Source organism: Emys orbicularis, chromosome 2 (assembly GCF_028017835.1).
Source record: "Emys orbicularis isolate rEmyOrb1 chromosome 2, rEmyOrb1.hap1, whole genome shotgun sequence".
NCBI classification, from domain to species: Eukaryota; Metazoa; Chordata; order Testudines; family Emydidae; genus Emys; species Emys orbicularis.
Window position 1 is genome coordinate 296,284,999 of NC_088684.1, and position 20,712 is coordinate 296,305,710.

At 43.7% G+C, this 20,712-nt stretch overlaps 1 protein-coding gene across 3 annotated transcripts in view; it reads right to left on the reverse strand.

Annotated features, from left to right (window-relative positions):
* LOC135874399 (KAT8 regulatory NSL complex subunit 1-like) overlaps positions 1-20,712 on the reverse strand; it is a 133,189-nt gene that overhangs the window by 81,636 nt on the left and 30,841 nt on the right. For all 3 annotated transcript variants that reach the window (XM_065399206.1, XM_065399205.1, XM_065399204.1), the window contains exon 3: positions 5,321-5,462. In XM_065399206.1, coding sequence (XP_065255278.1) covers positions 5,321-5,434 — 114 coding nt within the window. In that variant the 5' untranslated portion in view covers positions 5,435-5,462. The remainder of the gene's footprint in view (positions 1-5,320; positions 5,463-20,712) is intronic.

Here is a 20,712-nt window from a genome sequence, read left to right on the forward strand (position 1 = left end):
TGCCTCTACACTGAAAAGGGATGAAGAGCATGTTGCAGCTCTTAACCATAAAAAGAACAGGAGTACTTGTGGCACCTTAGAGACTAACAAATTTGTTAGTCTCTAAGGTGCCACAAGTACTCCTGTTCTTTTTGCGGATACAGACTAACACGGCTGCTACTCTGAAACCTCTTAACCAGGTCATCAACAATATGACAAATCCATTTCCAGAGGTGCCTACCAACATATCTATTGCATGTAACATGAGATGTGAAAGAGTTTCTACTAAAAATAGCAGATGCTGGTGAAGAATAGATGAAGAGATTTTTAAGAGGTGCAGTTGATTCTGATGGGACATGTAGCTTCTTCAGCGCAGTCAAGAAATCTGGCATCAAAACATTTACTGACTTGGCCAAGACGGCCAAATTTAAGTCTGGCATCAATCACAGCAGCTGTCAATCAAGAAATTGTTTCCCCAGAGCCATATCCGTAGCAAGATGCAGAGATGATGTTTCAATGGCAACTATTTCTCAGTCACCCAATAGGACCTGTGCCTATGTCCCTCTTTCATGCTGATGGAACAATGAGACGAACAGACAAAAACTGAATTAGGGCATTAGCTGGAAGATCAAGATGAAAGGATCCATGAGCTAAGAGCATGTAACAAAGAAACCACAGTGTACATCAGAGATGCCATGGCTATGACAAATGGCTGCTGGAAACAAATTTGACATTCAATGAACTGGCTGCTGAGTACTTGAGGCGGGTACTAAAAGGGTTTGATAAAGCTAATTCTGTAATTGAAGTCTTTTATAGATATGACAACAATAACGCTCTGAAAATTGCAGAAAGTCAGCACTAGACAGGATCTACGGTTGGGTGCAAGAAATACCAGGTGACTGGTGGATGTCCTGTGCCTCCATGGAAAAAGTTTCTAAATGTGGTCCAACAAGCAGTCACTTGTAAAATTCCTCTATAAATATATGGTTCAAAATGCACCTCAGAGTGTAGGAGCACACCCAACACAGACACTCCTTCTTGCTGGAGGCTTTTCCAAAGAGGTGTTGAAGATGTCCAGGAGTAAAGTACTCAAAAAGAAGCAGACAAAATGATACTTCTGCATGCTGTATATGCCAGCATGAGTCTCTTGGCATCAAAGGAAATGTAGTAATTAGGTCACCTGATACAGATGTTTTGGTCCCTGCTGTTCAATGCGTTTGAAAAATAGAATACACAAAACACGTGGGTTGAAACAGGCACCTTTACCAGCACAACTGACAAGCGATGCTTCATGCCTGTGCATGCCATTTGTGATGCTCTCCTGGCTTCTGCTGCACATGCATTAACAGTATGTGTGTCTGTCATCCCTATTTGGTATTTTGGGGGGCGGGAGGGGAAAATCTATGTTTAATGTTGTCAAAACAAAGAGAGCTTACCACTTCAGAGATCTTGACAAATTGGAAGACAGTGACAGAAAAAGTTGCAATTTTTGCAGCAAGGAAGTTGGTAGCAGTGCTGTATGACCAGAGTGAGAAAGAAAAGAAGACCCCCATAGAGACCTAGCTTGTGCCTCAATCAAGTCACTGGCCAAACTCCTTACCACATGAGGACAGTTTTGAAGAGCATGTCAAAAGAGCACCCTAGTAAACAAAGACTTGGATGTCTTTGCACATAGGAAAACCAGATATTGGATTACTATTGCAACATGGATGGAAAAATGTGGGTGTTTAATTACTTCCTGTATTCTTCAAGCGCCCAATGGCATCTGAGCTTTTACAAAAGTCTTATTTGTGCCTGTAGAACAGTTGTCCCCAAATAGTGGGGAGCGCCTCCCTCCCCAGGAGGGAGTCCACTTCTAGGGCAAGGATATGGTCATGAGCGTGGTCCTGGAAGCGGAATGGAGGATGTGAAGGAGGTAGTGTCGTGAACTTGATCATATAGCACTGTCTAATGACATCCAGGACTCACTTGTCTATTATTGCACTCCATGCTGGTAGAAAGAGTCCTAGGTGGCCTCTGAAGGGGGTGACTGGCAAGAGCGGTGGTGTGCATAGTGGTTGACGGCTCCCTAGAAGCACTCAGAAATAGCGCTTACATGAAGAGTGGGTGTGCTGTACGGAAGACTGAACCGATGGGCCAGGTGGACGGGACCTCTAGGTCTTCAGATGCTTTTAGGGAGGTTCGTAGGGTCGCTGGTGGTAAAACTGAGGAGCTTTGTACTGCTGTGCGGGAGCTGGCCGATAAATCTTTCACTAGGGTGTTGACATATAAATACCCAGCAATTGCAAGGTGGCTCTAGAGGCTAATGCAAGTGTAGGGAATCATCCGTTCCTCCCTAAAAAACCTGTGAAAACAAGGAGAACCCAGCAGCATATCCTGAACATCACTAAGGCCTTACAATCCCAAGGCCCACTGAAGTCAACCATTTTCCTCTTATTTTACCTTATCCTCCTTGGGTTTTCCCCGCCATTCAGAGGGTAAATAGTTTGCATCAAGCTTTTGACCCCTCCCTGATCTTCTAAGGGTAGGCCTCTCTGCTTCATGTGAGAGCCAAGAAGCAAAGTGAAAGTAACAAGGTTTACAGTGCAAGACACATTGATTAGTCTCCTTATTGAATATGGCCTTTATTTGCATTTTCAATCAAGTCACTAGGTTTCAAACGAAGAGTTTATCTGCTATAATATTTAAACACCACTTAAGAACAAAGCCAACACAAATGAACAGGAGGAGCTAAAAGTATCAGTTTCATGTTGTAACTGAATAGTATAGCAAATTCACAGATCAGAATGGTGACATTATTTAAAATCAAGGAGCAGCAAAAACATATGTGAACCAGGCCAGAAGGTATGAAGTAGAGTGTACAGAAAGAATTTATATAATTATGAACTATATTATAGTAGTAACAAGAGGCCCCAAGCAGGATGATTGTTCTAAATGAGAAACATTCCTATGTGTATATCATTGTAGCATAAAATATTGTGCCAGAGGGCTACTGTTAATATAATTATTTGGTTTTGCACAGTGAAATCACCCCTACCGTCCTGTAACATGATGCCCAAGCAAGTGGTAGCAAGTGTAAGTATAGCCAAATGAGCCTTAATTTTGTGTCAGGAACAAAGGGTCTCAAAACAGCACAGCATGAAAGATTAAAGCACCCAAAAGCATAAGGCAAATACTGACTACAATGTCTGTCAATTAATTTCAGGGGGAAATGTTCAGAAAATACACATACTTAGCAGTGAGTGCATACTAATTCAGATGCCAGCTGGCACATGAATCAATTAACTGAATCAAACTACATCACCATCTGGTGTCAAAGACACATACATCAATTTAACAAAAATTTATATTAACTGTTCCAAAAATTCAGTTTGAGGCTTCCCGGTGCACAATTTGAACTAATCTGACCATATGCAGATCACATGCTGAGGAGACTCCACTGTAGTTTGCAAAGTACTTTGAATTCCTATGGGACGAAAGATTCTCTACATAGGCAAACTTTTGCTTTTTTTAAGCTTTAACTTAATTTTGAAGTTCGTTAGACACTTGAAACAACTGACTCCCACTTCAAGGCTTTTCCAGTAGACTCTCAGAAGGAAGTGATAAAGAATTACTGGTGTTTGGGAAAACTTATGTCTGGACTCAACCCAACACAGGCACCATCTTCTTCCTGGAGAGAAACTAGTTGGTGTGTGTTTGCCCCTGCACAGACACGCAAACACAAGTAAAAAAGAATAAGGGAAGTGTCAGTATGCTTAATCAACTGCATATTATGTGTGGGGATGTATGAGTAGCTGTACAATGGTGGCAGGGGGCCCTAAAAGTGACTGATGAGCACATCTTGCTTTTCCATCAGGACATTCCTTATCCATTACAAAAAGCTTTGCCTCTGACTTTTCCCCCATCACCCAAACTACTAATCCAACCAGATCCAATGAAGTGGCCATGGCACTCAACCACACATAGAAGATTAGCTTAGATTATTTTAAATTCCCCAGCTTCAATAGAATTACATGCTGAAAGCAAGTACCTTGCTGAACAGAGGCCGTAAACGTTTAACTATCCCCAAAAAGGAATGTTTAAGACACAGAAGCACTTAAAACAATCATCATTTAAATAGCTCCTTCAAATTATTCAACTAAGGCCAATCTTTATGTTGCAATAATGAATTAACTATCAATAGTGGAACACTACTGAATGCAAAATGGTGAGGTGGAAGATTAACACCCTTATATGTGGAAACTTATAGCAGGCAGATAACAGATGTTTGCAGTCTCATGTGGTCCTGCAAGTATACCAGATTAATGTCACCTAAGAAATACGTCATCTGAGAAAGGTAGAATAAAACACTGATATTTTCTTCCAGCACCTCAGAGGGTTTTTTTTAGCTGAACTTGTATTGTCCTTGCAGGAGCACTGCCACTGGGTAATTCTCCTCCCTGTGTTGGCCCTGTCTGAAAGGCAAGTTGGGGGCTTTAAACTATGAATGTAATTTATACAGGTAACAGATGTGGCAATCAGAATCCATTCACTCCACCTATTATGTTTTTAAAATTACATTACACGTTTCAAAGCCTCCAACTTAACTAAATATACACAATTGGTCCAATACAGGGATAGAAGCAATCCTACCACACTCTCCCTGAAGGAATGTTTAGCAGCATGTTCTCCCCTGAAGGACCTATAAGAAGGAAATGTGATGTCTTAATTTTTATCTTCTCCTGGATTTTGAAATAAAACATGGGGACAAGACAGAAAAGTCTGAGCTCCTAGGTTAATTAGGACTAGACTAGACAAAGCATTAGAACAGGGGTCGGCAACCTTTCAGAAGTGATGTGCCGAGTCTTCATTTATTCACTCTAATTTAAGGTTTTGCGTGCCAGTAATACATTTTAATGTTTTTAGAAGGTCTCTTTCTATAAGTCTATAACATATAACTAAACTATTGTTGTATGTAAAGTAAATAAGGTTTTTAAAATGTTTAAGAAGCTTCATTTAAAAATTAAATTAAAATGCAGAGCTCCCCGGACTGGTGGCCAAGACCCGGGCAGTGTGAGTGCCACTGAAAATCAGCTCGCGTGCCACCTTTGGCATGCATGCCATAGGTTGCCTACCCCTGCATTAAAACATATACTGCAGGAAATAACCCTGAATTGGCAAAGGTGATTACTTAAATAACCTAGCAGATTTTTTCCACCTTTAATTTATGTGATTAAAAAGAATTAATACTCTCAGCTTCCCTGGAGAGGTTGCTGCTGAAAGTCCTCCATTAATGTGCTGTCTACAAAATTCTAGTCACAGTATAAAGGGTTAAAATCTCCAAGGTACAGAATGGCCTTACCTTGTTGGCACGTAGTTGCTTGTAAATATCTGTTTGCTGCCTTATGCGATACTCCAAGTCAGAGATCTGAGCCTGCAACCACGTCCACTGACAGATAATGGCTGCTCTCTCCATTGCCCATTGGCACTCTGCTCGATGATGCCTGGAAAGCAAAAGTTTGCATACTTTAATCACTTCCATTTATTTAAACTAATTTACTCTACATATAAAAATCAACTAGGATAGGCAAATATTCGCAAGTAACATTCAGCACAAATTCACTTTAAAAGAGACCTATAAATAGCTTCTAAAGTCTATATCAAAACAACATTTCCTGGAAGGCAGGATCAATTAGGGTTTGCACTTCTACAAGCAATACCAACAATCCATTTCCAGCCACATTCCAGCAATCATCCTGGCAATTATAAGGCAGTGAGAATAAATGGCTTAATTCTTCCTCAACTGCAGCAACACAAACTGTTATTCTCTTTGATGACTTGCTAATCACAAAAAGTGGTCCATCAAGGCAAGAGTTCTGCTTTCACACACCTAACCACCTGCACACAGAGAACGTGAGAATTTTTTTGTAGCTCAGTGGGACTGAATTATTGTAAAATGATAAAAAGGAATCTTTTGCTCCTTTATACTCTAAAAAGGTATGACAACTTATCTTCATTGCCAGAGTTAGTTCAAGTTAGTTTGAGTTATTCCAATAGAGCTAGTTAGCTAGAGTGAGGGCTCTTCTACATTGGACATTAGCGTGCAGCAAGCCAGGGTGAGTGTCTAAAGAACACTAGCTTGCCGTACAGTAATGTCCCCTGTGGACACTGTTTCAGTGCACTGGCTTAGGCTATGTCTACACTACAACCCTTTTAGCGACACAGCTGTGCCACTACAGCTGAACCACTAAAAGGCGCACAGTGTAGCCGCTATTTGTCGGCAGGAGAGAGCTATCCCGCTGACAAAAAAACTTCCACCCCCAACAAGCGGCAGTAGCTTTGTCGGCGGGAGAGCTCTCCCGCCAACAAAGCACTGTTCACACCGATGCTTTTCGTCGGCAAAACTTCTGTCATTCAGGCAGGGGTGTTTTTTTCACATCTCTGAATGAGAGAAGTTTTGTCATTCAGTTTCCATTGTAGACAAAGCTTTAGTGTAAGCCTTCTGGATTCACACCCTGGGTTGCTGTACACTAAATTCAGTGTAGACAAGTTCTGAGAAGAAAGAGAAAGCAACCATTCAGTGACCTCATTAGCAGATAGAATAACTAGGTTAGCAGTCTGAGTTGTAACCTGAGCTGCTGCATGCCGCCTGCACTACTAGCTGAAGCATCAGCAGCCCTAAAGTTTCAAAACACTCCACTTCTTAACTCAAACTAGAGATTTGTGTGTGCAGACAAGTCTGGTTAGAGGCAAAACTAGAGATATACCTCAAGCTAACAATACAGTGAAAACAAGCCCTAAGCTGCAGCTAGAAAGAGTGGGATCCTGGCAAAACTAACTGAAGCACTTGGCACTGACATCGTAGAAATAGAAGAAACCTAAATATCTAGTCCTGTGAAATTTGTATTCTTTACAATTTTGTGTTTTATTTTTTTGAGAATTTTTATTTCATTTTATCCATGTGGGAGGGGGCTGGGTCCTGCCCCCAGGGCCGACGGGGGGGGAGAGGGGGGGAAGAGAGCCAGTACAAATTACCAGGGCTTGGTGGTCCGGAAAGGGGCCTGGCTTCCCCCCCTCGGCCCTTGCTGCGGAGCCCAGAAAAAAAATTTCCACCAGGGCCCGAACCCGCTCTCGGCAGCCATGCCTGCCCCCAGGGCGCTGGGAGTTGCAGAATGAGCCACCCCAGCACTCATGTTGAGGTGGCAGCTCCAGTCCCACAGAACTGGGTCCAGCTCCCTGCTCTGGGTGTTGCGCTCTGGCATATGGGTTTGCCGCGCCAGCTGCTCAGGTTTGGCCTAGCCACCCTCATGAGCCAAGTCACAACACCCAAAGCTGAAAGCAGGGCCCAGCCACACAGGACAGGAGCCACCACAGCAGGGTGAGTTTTTTGTTTTATTTTGTATTTGCACAAAAACATGGGGGCTACTACTATCTACCTTTTCCCATAAGAGTGTTTGTGGTAAAACAGTTTGTTGCTTTCTGTTTGCTGCCATTAACTGTGGCAGAGAAGCATTTTATGCAATATAAACTTTATTCACACAGTTGTGAGATTATCGACAACAAGAATTCAAATGCAAAAAGGATATGGCTATTTGTGGTCCTCAAAAGAAGTACAAGGGAGACAGAACTCAAGGATGAAAAGGAAGGGCACTCACAGGAATAAAGTCAGTCAGCTCAAGAGCAAGAAACAAATCACCACAGAGGAAACGCTATAGCCAAATGGGCTAATGCAATCCTTGGGAATCTCGAGTAAGAGTAGAGAGGTAATATTATCTATGCAGTTGGCACTGGTGCAACAGCTGCTGGAATACAGTATCCAGTTCTGGTATCCACAATTCAAGGATATTGATAAGTTGGAAAGGATTCAGGGAAGAGCCCCAAGAATGATTAAAGGATTAGAAAACTGCCTTACAGGGACAGACTCAGGGAGTTCAATCTATTAAGCTTAACAAAAAGAAGGTTAAGGGATGACTTGATTACAATCTATAAGTACCTACAGAGAGAGCAAATATTTAATAATGGGCTCTTCAATCTAGCAGAGACAGGCATAATGTGATCCAATGACTGGAAGTTGATGTCCCCTGTACAGCACTGTTACAGTGCACTGGCTTAGTGTACAGGAAGCTAGTGGGTGAATCAGGAAAGCTCTGGCTTGGGTCGAGTCGAGCAACAGGAACAAGAGTTGACTTTTGCTCATTTATCAACAGCCCCACCACTTGGAAGGTGGCTTGGACCATGCTGATGCTGTCCTGTACGTGAGCCTCTGACCGATCCTTGATCAGCCAGTTGTCCAGGTACGGGTAGATCTGAACGCCTCACTGTCTGAGGAAAGCCACTACTAGCGCCATGCACTTCATGAAAACCTGCAGAGCTGTAGACTGTCCGAAGTGAAGAGTGGTGAAGAGAAGATTACTCACCTTGTGCAGTAACTGAGGTTCTTCAAGATGCACGTCCCTATGGGTGCTTTACTTCAAATGTTGGTGCATTCTGGCACCACTGATTGGAGATTTTCGGTAGCAGTGTCTGTCAGGATCGCACGTGCGCAGTAGTCATCTTGCAGCGCTGTTGGCACCTTGACCAGTGCACACAGGGCATGGCGCAGCCCAACCGCCTCAGTTCCTTCTCTACAGTAGAGTCCTTACTGTGAACTCCGAAGTAGAGAGGAGGAGGATGGGTAGTGGAGCACCCACCGAGGGACACCTCGAAGAACCTCAGTTACTGCACAAGGTGAGTAACCTTCTCTTCTTCGAGTGCTGTCCCTGTGACTGCGCCACTTCAGGGGATTGTAGAGCAGTGCCCTTGTGCAGATAGAAGGGGCTTCGGAGTTGCATTCACAGCAGAGGCTTGCACCATTAGACCTACCACTGTATCTGCGCTTGAGCCTTGAAGTAATTGCATAATGGTTGGTAAATGTGTGTTCAGAGGCCAAGGTGGCCACTCTGCATATGTCTACTATTAGTACATTATTTTAAAAAGCTACTGAGGCAGAATACTGATCTTGTTGAATGGGCCTTTATCCTTGATGGGGATTCTGTTCTGTGCTGTTGGTAACACATATGGATGCAACTGGAGATCCATTTAGATAATTTCTGTGTGGATACTGCAGAACGCTTGGAATGCTTTGTCATTGTAACAAAAAGCCTTGGGGATTTTTGGAAAAGCTTTGTTCTGTCCAGGTAGAATGCTAATACGTACCTAGAACAGTCTCTTCTGCATTTGCATGGGGCTTGAGATAAAATGTAAGCAGATTAATCTGTTGATTGAGGTGGAAAGAGGATGATATTTTGGGTATACATTTTGGACGTGATCTCAGTGTGACTTTGTCCTTGAAAAAAAAAAAAAAAGGTGTCCGGAGGATGAGCCATGAAAGCCCCTATTTCGCTTACGTGTCGCGCAGACATAATTGCAACCAAGGACGCTACCTTCATTGATAAATGAAGCAGGGAGCTGGTAGCTAGTGTTTCGAATGGGGTTCTGGTAAGGCTTCCGAGGCACCAGCTTTAAGTCCCATGCTGGTCTAGGGTCGCGTATTTCCCAGTACATATTCCATATGCCCTTGAGGAAGCATTTCATCATCAGGAGCATGAATATCGATACGCCATCAATCTTACGGTGAAAGGTGATAGCAGCTAATAAGTATACTACAGCAAAGCTTGTAGAAAACCCTGAATTCTTTAGTTCTAATATGTATTCCAAGACCAAACGGAAGTGGTGCTGTGAGTGCAAATACATGTCTGTTCTGGCACCATAAGGAGAACCTTTTCCATTTTTGGAGGTAAGTGGTATGTGTGGTTGGTTTTCTGCTGTTTACTAACATCTGTTTTACTTGTTCCAAGCAGGTTAACTAGTCATGGTGGAGCCACACCTTCAGGTGAAGTTTCTCCAGGTTCGGGTGGAGGACTTGACCTCCTCCTTGTGAGAGATGGTCCAGTTGGGGAGAGAGAGAGAGAGAGAGAGAGAGTACATGATGCACATGGCGATCTGCGCACCAGGTATGGGTATCAGGTCTGCCTGGGCTATGTCGGAACTATAAATATGACCTTGGTTTTGATAGTCCGTATCTTGTGTATTACTCTGGAGATTAGTGGTACAGGTGGGAATAAGTACAGGAGAGGTGCATCCCACCTCATTAGAAAGGTGTCCCCTAGGGATTGTGTTCCCAGCCCTGCTCGTAAGCAAAATTGCGGATATTTGTTGTTTCATGGTGTCGCAAATAGGTCAATGTAGGGGAACCCCCACTGTTGGAATATGTGTTGTAAGACACTGGTGTTCTGTGCCCACTCGAGATCTTGGGGAAAGTGTCTGCTTAGTGTGTCTGACCGTGTTCTGGCGGCCCAGGAGGTAGGAAGCAGTAATGGTGATGTTGTGAGTTATGCACCCATTCCATAATTTTATGGCTTCTGTGCATATGGTATGAGAAGGGGCTCCTCCCTGTCAATTTATGTAGAACATACATGCAATGTTGTCTGTCATGACTCTTACTGTTTTGTTCTTTATCACTGGGAGGAAGAGAACGCACGTGTTGCAAACCACGTGCAGGTTTGAGAAGGTTGTTGTGTTGCACACATTCACTGGTCTTGTTCACCAATGTAATGAACGCTGGACTTTTGGTGTCAATGTCAGGCTTTTGTTTAGACTGTGCTTGTTTGATATGTATACTGAGCTTATCCATCCCTGTAGGCAACGCATGTGTAGTCGAGTGTGCTTTACTATGAAAGTGGTGGCCACTATGTGACCCAATAGTTGCAGGCAGGTAAGTGCTGAGACCTTTGGGCTGTTTGACCACTCTCATAGCTGTGGTCACAATGTTAAGAATCTGTTCCTTGGTAATGATGCTCTGGCTGCTATAGAGTCCAGATGCGCCCTGATGAAATCCAATTGTATTGGAATTAGAGTTGATTTTTGTTCATTTATTTGTAGCCCTAGGGTCTGAAAGAGGGTGATAGTCCTCTGGGTAATGTCTCTCGTTTCTGATTGGGTAGGACCTTTCGGTAGGCAATTGTCTGGATATGGGAATATCATTATTCCTTGTCTGTGCAAATGTGTCGCTACTACCGCTAGGGTTTGGAGAAGACTCTCTGAGCAGTCAAAAATCCAAATGGCAACACACTGTATTGAAAGTGATCTTTTCCTACTGTGAATCATAGGAACCTTCTGTGTGCAGGATTTATGGTAATGTGAAACTATGCATCCTGTAGGTTGAGGGCTGAAAACCAGCCCCCCTTTTCCATTGCTGGGATTATTTACATCAGTGTGACTATCTTGAATATTTGGATTTGGTACAAACTTGTTGAGTTTTCGGAGATCTAATATGGGTCTCCATCCACTGTTTTTCTTTTGGGAGTCTTCACCAGTGTTATCGGTGCCGTTTAAGAGGAGTTTGGCTTGTGTTTGCCTCTTGACTCCTTAACCTTGCCAGCAGCAGCCCCAGTGCAGGCGGTGCCGGAAGTTCCCAGTGCATCAAAGGTGCTCACTCTTGGCATGGCCTGCACCAACAATAGCAACCTTGCAGGACACCGTTTTCTTTTCAACGGTTCTCTCTGCGGGGACAACGTGGCTCTTTTACTCACTTTCTTGAAGGAATCATACTTGTTTCCAAAAATGACATGCTGGGAAGAGTCCCCGGTTGAGGGGTTCTGCTGTCCAGAGTCAGAAGCTGGCTGAAGGGATTTCTCCATGAGAATAAGTTTCAGGAGGAGATCGCTATCCCATGTGGCTCAAGCTTTGAAGTTGCTGAAGTGAGTACTCTTTTGCGGTGTGCGCAATTGACCTAAGCTATGGATGTAGGGTGAGTGGCCATCAGAAAACGGCATTGGGTCCTTGCACGAGAAACATCTTTTGAAGCCTGGTGAACCAGGCATGTTTTTAAATGTCCCTCGCTGAGGTTGTTTTTAAAACAGAATAAATGAAAGGTGGGGTTTTTTTTGAAGGGAGAACAAAAAAAGATGTGCAAATGTCTAAACTTGTAACCAAGACCTAACTATCACTAATTATTTTTCCTAGGTTGTCATTCAACACCACTATGGAGCTCCGTCTCAGGCCGAGGACAGCTGAGAAGCAACTGAGGGGTCGGGTCACACATGCAATGGTCAAAGTGCCAACGACGCCATGAGATGACTACTATACATGTGCAGCTCTGATGGACACTGCTACTGAAAATCTCTGATCAATGGTGCTGGGACGCACCAACACCTGAAGTGGAGCACCCACAGGGACAGCACTCAAAGAAGAATTGGTAGCGGCATCGGTTCACAATAAATCTGAGAAATCTTCTGTGGCCACAGAAGATACAAATGTGAAAGTGGTATGCCACCCTTGATTTAAAGGACTCCTAATCTCCACGAAGGGAATGATGGAAGCTAGGGAGACCATGCAGAACCTCAGTTTCTTGAGATATCTGTTGAAGCAACGCAGGTCCAGAATGGGCTGAAGGTCCCCCTTGGTCTTTGGGATTAGGAAATATCGGGAGTAAAACACCTTCCCTCTCAAGTCTTGAGGAATCTCGTCCACAGTCCCCATCTGTAGGAGGGACTGCACCTCCTGGGTGGGGAGTTGTTCATGAGAAGGGTCCCTGAAGAGGGACCAGGATGGGAGGAAGGGGTAGATGAAAACTGAAGGGCACCGTTGATTGTCATGGTACTTAGCATCCAGTGGACTGATGTTATGCAGAATCCCAGAGCTGAAGTGGGACAGACAGTCCGAAAATAAAAGTGGAGACAGGAACTGGTATAGTATCCCCAGGCATACCTTCAAAAGGCCTGCTTGGGCCCACCAAAATACCTATGTGACCTTGGTTGGAAAGATGAGATGGAGGGAAGTGGCTGACAGTACTTGTAACCTCTCCCTTTCCTTTTAGGACTCCTGTCACAGAAGGGGAGACCAGTACCTTCTCTACTTCCATTCGGTGCCAGAGGGTCAGGGGACTGGCGGCAGACCAGAGATGGTTGCAATGATGGTATCAGGGTTGGCTTGCCCCTAGAACAGTGGTTTTCAAACTTTTTTCCTGGCGACCCAGTTGAAGAAAATTGTTGATGCCCGCAACCCAACGGAGCTGGGGATGAGGGGTTTGGGATGTGAGAGGGGCTCAGGGCTGGGGCAGAGGGTTGGGATGTAGGGGTGAGGGCTGCAGGGTGGGGCTGGGAATGAGGGGTTCAGGATGTGGGAGGGGGCTCTGGGCTGGGGGGTGGAGGCTCTGGGGTAGGGCCGGGGATGAGGCATTTTTTGTCCTTTAAAACTTTAACCATTTAAGGATTAAATATATTTTTGTAATACTGAATTTATGAACTATATTACAGCGATATTGATAAGGGGTGTTGATGATTGTATGATCCGTAGAGTTGTTTGTTTGCTAGACAAGGGAGAGGTAAAGAAAATTTGTGGGTTTTGAATGACATTATAGAGGCAGAGTTTAAGGTGCCTGGGACTCCCCTTGGTGAGTGGGGTTGATTACTGCCAATGTGCTTCATATAGGGACAATTTGGGGGGAGGGATAGCTCAGTGGTTTGAGCATTGGCCTGCTAAACCCAGGGTTGTGAGTTCAATCCTTGAGGGGGCCATTTAGGGATCTGGGACAAAATCAGTACTTGGTCCTGCTAGTGAAGGCAGGGGGCTGAACTCGATGACCTTTCAAGGTCCCTTCCAGTTCTATGAGATAATAATAATAGTATATGGAGATATACCTATTTTTTATTTCTGAGAGTGGGTGTAAGTGTGCATGTATGAAGCTGCATAGTTTCACCCTTTTTTCTGTGGCTTTGAATTAGACATTGTTTGCCCCTCAGCAATTTAACTATTTTAAAACAGCTTGTATATCTGAATTTCCTTTTGTAAAATTTAAAACTGAAGGCACTGTAAAGACACAAACACTGAATGAAGTGGTCTCTATGTAACTTCTCAAATTGAATATTTCCAGACCTTTTAAAAAATATACATAGAGTGAAGATACACAGGAGAGTTAAGATTTCCCAGCTCCCACAAAAAGGTCCTAAGACTTCCATAGCCAATGGATGGAGAATTACAAAGCAAATTTATTTGGAGCTGTGATTGCATCAATTACAGTGGAGCAGTGAATTTGCAAAGCACAAAGTGTCAATTTGAGAGATCTATTAGACTCATGTTTTTCTTGGGAACAAAACCTAATGGATGTTTCATGCAACCCTTTTTATGGCACCCAAAAGTTTGCTAGGTACCTCACAAGACAAGTTCAAAAACATGATCCCTGCCACAAACTAATATCCAACATGATGACATAAGACAGTGAACAAGGTAGTAAGGAGGGTACAGGGGGTAGTAATACACAGCATGATGTGGGGGTTGTCAATAGAGTAAAACAAATGTTGGCTACTTTCTCGTAGGCTTAGAGAAAGAAACTTTTAGGTGGGAAGAAGGCCGGGGAAAGGTCAGAAAAGGTATTCTAAGCATACAGGCACTCTGGAGATGGTGGTGAGAGAAGGAGTGGAGGATGTTTGCTATCAGAGCAGAGGCATGGCAGGCAATAAAAAAAAAAATTTCATAGGAGAGGCAGAGTTGTGCAAGGCCTTGAAAGCAAATACAAGCAGCTTGAACTGATGTTTGCAGAAGGGTGAGACAAAGGATGGATTCAAAGAATGGGGGATGACAGATCAATGGGCAAGTAATAGGATCTTAGTGGCTACATTGGTGTCAAAGGCCAAAGAGGAGGTTGTAGTGATGAAAAGAGGGCATGAGGTGGACCTATATGAAGGTTTAGCAGTGTGGGCAGAAAAAATGTTGGATCTTATAGACATTGTGAAGAAAGCGGCAGCAAGAGCTGGACATAGATTGGATTGTTGGAGGAGAAAAATCAGATGACCTCCAGTTTACAGGCTTGAGTGACAGGCATTATCTGTGGTGTGTTCAATAAGAATGGGAGAGTGGAAAGTGTTTTGGTGGAAAGAAAGGGATCCAGTTTTGGCTATGTAAAGCTTGAAGGAATAGCAAGGCATCAGATAGGTTTAGATATGAGATCGGATAGCAAGTAAGTCAGGAGGTGGATTGGAGAAGTGTAAGAGTCATCAGCATAGAGAGTATAACTGAAGCTGTTTGAGTGAGTTAGATCACCCAGAAAAGAGTGGATTGACGGAGGAACTGACATTAAATATATCAAAAGAAATTCCTCTCACCCTTCTTTCTTTTTGTAGCATAAAGCAAGTGAATCAATACAGCTCCTACTGTGATTAGAGACAAAGCGTGTAGCTTCATTTTTATTACAGTTGCTATAAAGGAGCTGTTACTGAGCGAGTAATTAAAGTGGAGTTAGTGTGATTGGAGACCTTTCTATAATAATAATAATAATATAGCTACAAACTTTTTAAAAACATAATTATTTAATTCTATTTTTCAGCCTTAAAAAAAAATTTTTTTTTAAATGAACTGCTACTGTGACACAGACTTGCCCAGGCATGTATATTAACCAGTCGGACCATCTTCTCAATATTTCACCAAAGGGGACTGCGTGTGGTCTCTGCCAAAAGCTAAGAACTAGCTGATTGTCATGGTTACTGTGAGATGTTTGCACAGGAAACATTTTAACAAATATGTAAAATGTAGACAATTGTCACCTGAGATGAGTGGGCTCTCAGGGCTATCTCAATCAACACTGAGAACAATGGACATCTGTGGAGATAGACTACGTTCACTTTCTAGACCAGATGCAGGCTTAAGGATTTACAAAAACAAAATAACCCCCCCAAAAGCCTCTAAGGGACCACTGTGGTAAGAAACAGTAGTCTGCAACTATATAAGAGAACAGAAAAGAGCACAAGATTTTATCCATTACAGAGCCCTGCAAACTCGGTGTCTCATGAAAGGCAGATCCCAGCGGTTTGAACTGGACCAGCACTGCAAGTACAGTAACTCACTTAAAGTCGTCCTGGTTAACATTGTTTTGTTATGTTGCTGATCAATTAGAGAACATGCTCATTTAAGGTTGCGCAATGCTCCCTTATAACGTTGTTTGGCAGCCGCCTGCTTTGTCCACTGCTTGCAGGAAGAGCGGCCCATTGGATAGGGTTACCATCCATCCGGGTTTCCCCGGACATGTCCGGCTTTTTCAGCTTTAAATGGCCATCCGGGGGGGATTTCTAATAAAGTAGAAATGTCCGGGATTTTCCCCTTCCCCTCATGCAGAGTGTGGCACAGCTGATTGGACGGCTGGGCCTGATTGAAAGCCGCTCGCAGGCACTGGGGCCTCTAGCAGCCAGAGTCCCTCCCCCTCCCCCGCTCCCTCCTCCCCCGCAGAGCAGCGCCAGTGTTTGGCTGCATGTGGAGCTAGCAGCTCTCTCTCGGCCGGGGGCGGGGGGGGGGAACGGACGACACAGGCAAGGGACAGGGAACGGGGGGTTAGATTGGTCGGGGGTTCTAGGGGGGGCTGTCAGGAGAAGGGGGTCTAGAGAGCGGTTGGGGCAGGCAAGGGACAGGGAACAGGGGGGTTAGATTGGTCGGGGGTTCTGGGGGGGCTGTCAGGAGAAGGGGGTGTAGAGAGTGGTTGGGGCAGGCAAGGGACAGGGAACAGGGGGGGTTAGATTGGTCGGGGGTTCTGGTGGGGCTGTCGGGAGAAGGGGGTGTAGAGAGCGGTTGGGGAAGTCAGGGGACAGGGAGCAGGGAGACTTAGATAGGGGGTGGGGTCCTGGGGGCAGTTAGGGTGGGGGGGGTCCTCAGGAGAGGGCAGTCAGGGGACAGGTAGGGGGATTCTGAGGGGAGCGGGAAGTGGGAGGGGCTGGGGCAGGGCTAGGGCGGCACCCCATGTCCTTTTTTTGATTGTTGAAATATGGTAACCCTACCGTTGGAGCTAGCTGGTGGGGGCTTGGAACCAGGGTGGACCGACAGCCCCCCTATCAGCTCCCCGCTCCCCTAAGTTCCCTGTGCGACAGCCGCCCAGCAGGCTATCGATCAGCAGTTCAGCTGTCCCTCCCCCCACTGCCCTGTGCTGCTCCTGCCCTCTGCCTTGGAGCTGCTCCCCGGTGTAGCTGACATACTTGAATTCTTGAATCAGCTGCAGCAACACTAAGTCTTTTATGGGATCTTCTTCCATAGCGTTAGAGGTCCAACTCACTTTCTACATTAAACCGTTTAAATCTTGCAGTAAAATTCAGTTAATGAATGGTCAGTTATAGGAGTTTCAACTTAAGTACTTCTGTGGCCCTCATCACCATATTCCTTACAGTTTTAAGGAAGCTAGTATGTGTCTTTCCTTTATTTATTCTAAGTAAGCAAGTAAACTCAGACCTGCTCTACACTTAAAATTTAGATCAACCTGGAGGCAGAACTAACTGGGAGCTTCATCATCACTGGTTAAGGGGTAATTGATTATCACTACAAAAGGTTCTTTTTCTCCTGCTAATAATAGCCCACCTTAACTGATCAGTCTCATTATAGCTGGTATGGCAACACCCATTTTTTCATGTTCTCTGTGTATATCTTCCTACTGTATTTTCCACTGCATGCACCTGATGAAGTGGGTTTTAGCTCACGAAAGCTTATGCCCAAATAAATTTGTTAGTCTCTAAAGTGCCACAAGGACGCCTCGTTCTTTTTGCTGATACAGACTAACACGGCTACCACTCTGAAACGTGTGGTTCTGCCTCCCAAAGGTTCATGGAGATTGAATACCTATTTGACAGAACATGATCATCTAGTCTCATAAGTGTCTGTCTTCTGGCCTTAAAATCTATTCATCTATGAACGATTGAAGAAATTAAAAAGTATTGCACCACCACACATTTTTCCATTAGTCCAGACAGATTATTTCCAAAGAATTTTCTAAGTGCAGAAATCCATGTCTAGCTTCTCTATAATAGTGGGCAATGTTAACTGCCATCATCAAAACGAGAAAGGGTGCATAAACACTTACTGAGATATGCCTAGTTTAAATTGCAAAGGTTAAACACACTTTCTGATTCTGTGTCAGATTGCTTGAGGTGGAAAGAAACTGAAAGCATAACTAGACATTCAATTTTAATGAAAGAGCATATTCGCAACATCAGCAAGGGTAGTCGAACACATTAAACCCTTTCCTTTCTTTCTCCAAGTCCTCTTCCTGAACTGTCATTGTGATGGCTTGATCGTTCATTTGCTCAGTATTTTAAATACAGCACTTCTGTTCTTTAATAAGTGGCCCGCCTAAGAGAGCGGACAACTGTATCAAGTGGTTACTACAGAGAGGAACTTCTGAGAAATGTGGACGCTTTACAAAAAGGTAGAAATAAGGCCAGATGTCACTTTCTCATCATGGAATTTCCCTTCTTAGAGGGGAAAGTGGGGTGGGGAGGAGACAGATTGACTACAAAAGTTTCTGGGAAATAGTTTTCCTTTTTTGTATGGGAGTCAGTGATGTAGCCACAGCAATGTTAATTTTATTTGACAACAATGAATTTTATTAAGAAGGGGCTTTTATTCCTTTTAAAGCTCTAGATAGATCATTTAGAGAACCAGAGTCAAGGTCTCAAATTGGTTGTGCCTTCTGAGCCTCTTTAATATGATCTGAACGATAAAGCACCTCTCCCTCTTAAAAACCGCACTGCAGCCAAGAGAGATGGAAACTTGTAAAGAACAGGACCTTTGTGAAACAGGTAACACTGATGTTTTCCTGAAAGATGTGCTCTAGGAGGAATTATTTTTGGGAAGTTCCATGGCCTGTTGTTATACATCTAGGTCAGACTAGATGATCACAATGGTCCCTTCTGGCCTTGGAATCTGTGAATGATGAGCGGAGCAAGGCCTGCAGTATGGACAAACAGCTTGTTACTAAAAAAGTGGTTGTTCTAAAGGTGATATGTAAAGGACTTTTAAAAAAAAATTAGGTTAGTTTCTTTATGGTTTGTGAAGAAAGCGTGAGACGTGCTCCTATTCCTTTGTTTACTTTAGAAATATTGGAAGTGTCAAGTCTGGCTCTTTTTTTTTTTTTTTTTTAAATGAAGACTTCTTGAAATAAGATCTCAAATATTTATGAGCAATTCACATTAATTGTTAATTAACACTTCCATACTTTCAGAGACATAGCTTCTCCCAAGTCTTCATTAGATATCAAGTTTTATTTTTTTCTTAAAACTGCAGAGCTTGGATGCCAAAGTAAAAATCATAGGACTGGAAGGGACCTCAAGAGGTCCTCTAGTCCAGACCCCTGAACTCAAGAATTATCCTTGATGCTAAGAGCAGCAAATTTCATAAGCACTACATATAGCTGACTGAATGGCTTTACTCAGAATGACATTCCATAACATATTGCACAACAAAAACAAACTATCTCCAGCTACTGAACAACCAATCCTCTGCTTCTGGCTTCACACCATCAGGGACTTCCTGCTAATCTCACATTTCTAACTATATTCAAGGTCACCAATTCAATTATTCAAGGTTTTACAAGGCTTAGTGTTCTCAAAAAAGAAAATCCCAAAAAATTGCACGCTCATCAGTTGAACTCTCAATATCTTTAACCTTGTCTCAGCCACCTGTAGCTTTTAATCTGAAATTCTCACATTATGCACTGGATATAATCTAGTTTCAGATACATTTTTTAATATTAATCTTTGTATACAACTGTAACAAGCATAGGCTGCCACACATGCACCCCTCATTGAGAAGCAAGTTTGAATTTAGTCTGGAGTCTGACACCAGTACTAAATAAAAGTCACCAGCAATAGAATACTGATGTTACACATCCACCAAGTTGGGTATATTTTTAGATTAAAGATTGTGCCATAATATGGTAGAGTTATAAGAATCAGAATGAAGGTTCAAGGCTGTGCTTTATAAGCTACTGGGTCTTATGAAAACTTTTGCTTAGATATTCATACACTCACTTTAAAGACCCCCTGAGAGGAACTCACAGTTATGTTTCACATGTTTAATGATAGTTAAACAATAGACTTTGCTTCAGCCAGTTGAACAAGTTTTATTGTTTACTTCCTTCTAGGGTCATGTTCCCGACCGTGGAGCTCAGCTGCCTCCCTCCTCTTCATGTGCAGACGGAGGGATCTGAACATAGCATGAACAATGCCAATGCTCGAGTGTGGGGCAAGGAGCCTTTAGGCCCAGCTTCCCTCCCCGCTGCTGCCACCCTATAGCAGGCCTCTCAAGGGATTTCTGCTGATATCCCAGGCTGGGGCCTTCAGGGGAACACACAACCATCTGGCTCATATTGGTCCAAGGGACAGCTTTTCTGAGGAGTCAGTCCTTGAATCCAAGTACCTTTCCTGAGACAGAAGGAACCCCTGTAGTGGAGGGAAGACAATAAGAGATTGATAATCATTCCACGCAAGTATCCCTTTCAAATCTGTCTGACACTGGATGAAGGACTGATTTTTACAATAGCAGATCACCTCTGTGAGGCAGAGACAGAGTCCAGTGTTAGGTTAAAGTCAGGCCTGAGAAGTATAGCCTCTGCAGACAGAAAGACAGTATCACTGATGCTCACTTTCATCTAGAGTTAAGGTTTCCCAGTGACAGCTTGTGCCCTTCCATAATATCAAGATCTGCAAAACTCAAACTTCAGAAAAACAGTTAAGTTACATACCCTATATAACCTTAATATTGCCCCCTGGAGCTGGCAGCCACTGGTGAGTTATCCGCAATGAAACTGCATCCAGTGAGAGAGTTGTAGCTGTACTAAATGGCTTGAGTGGTGGAGGGAGTAGGTGGGGCAGACTGGTGGAGGTGTGTTTGTGAGTTGAGGAGAGAGAGATTAGTTTAAGGAGCATCACAGAATTGTGGCTGCGATGTGAGATGGGTTTGAGCCCA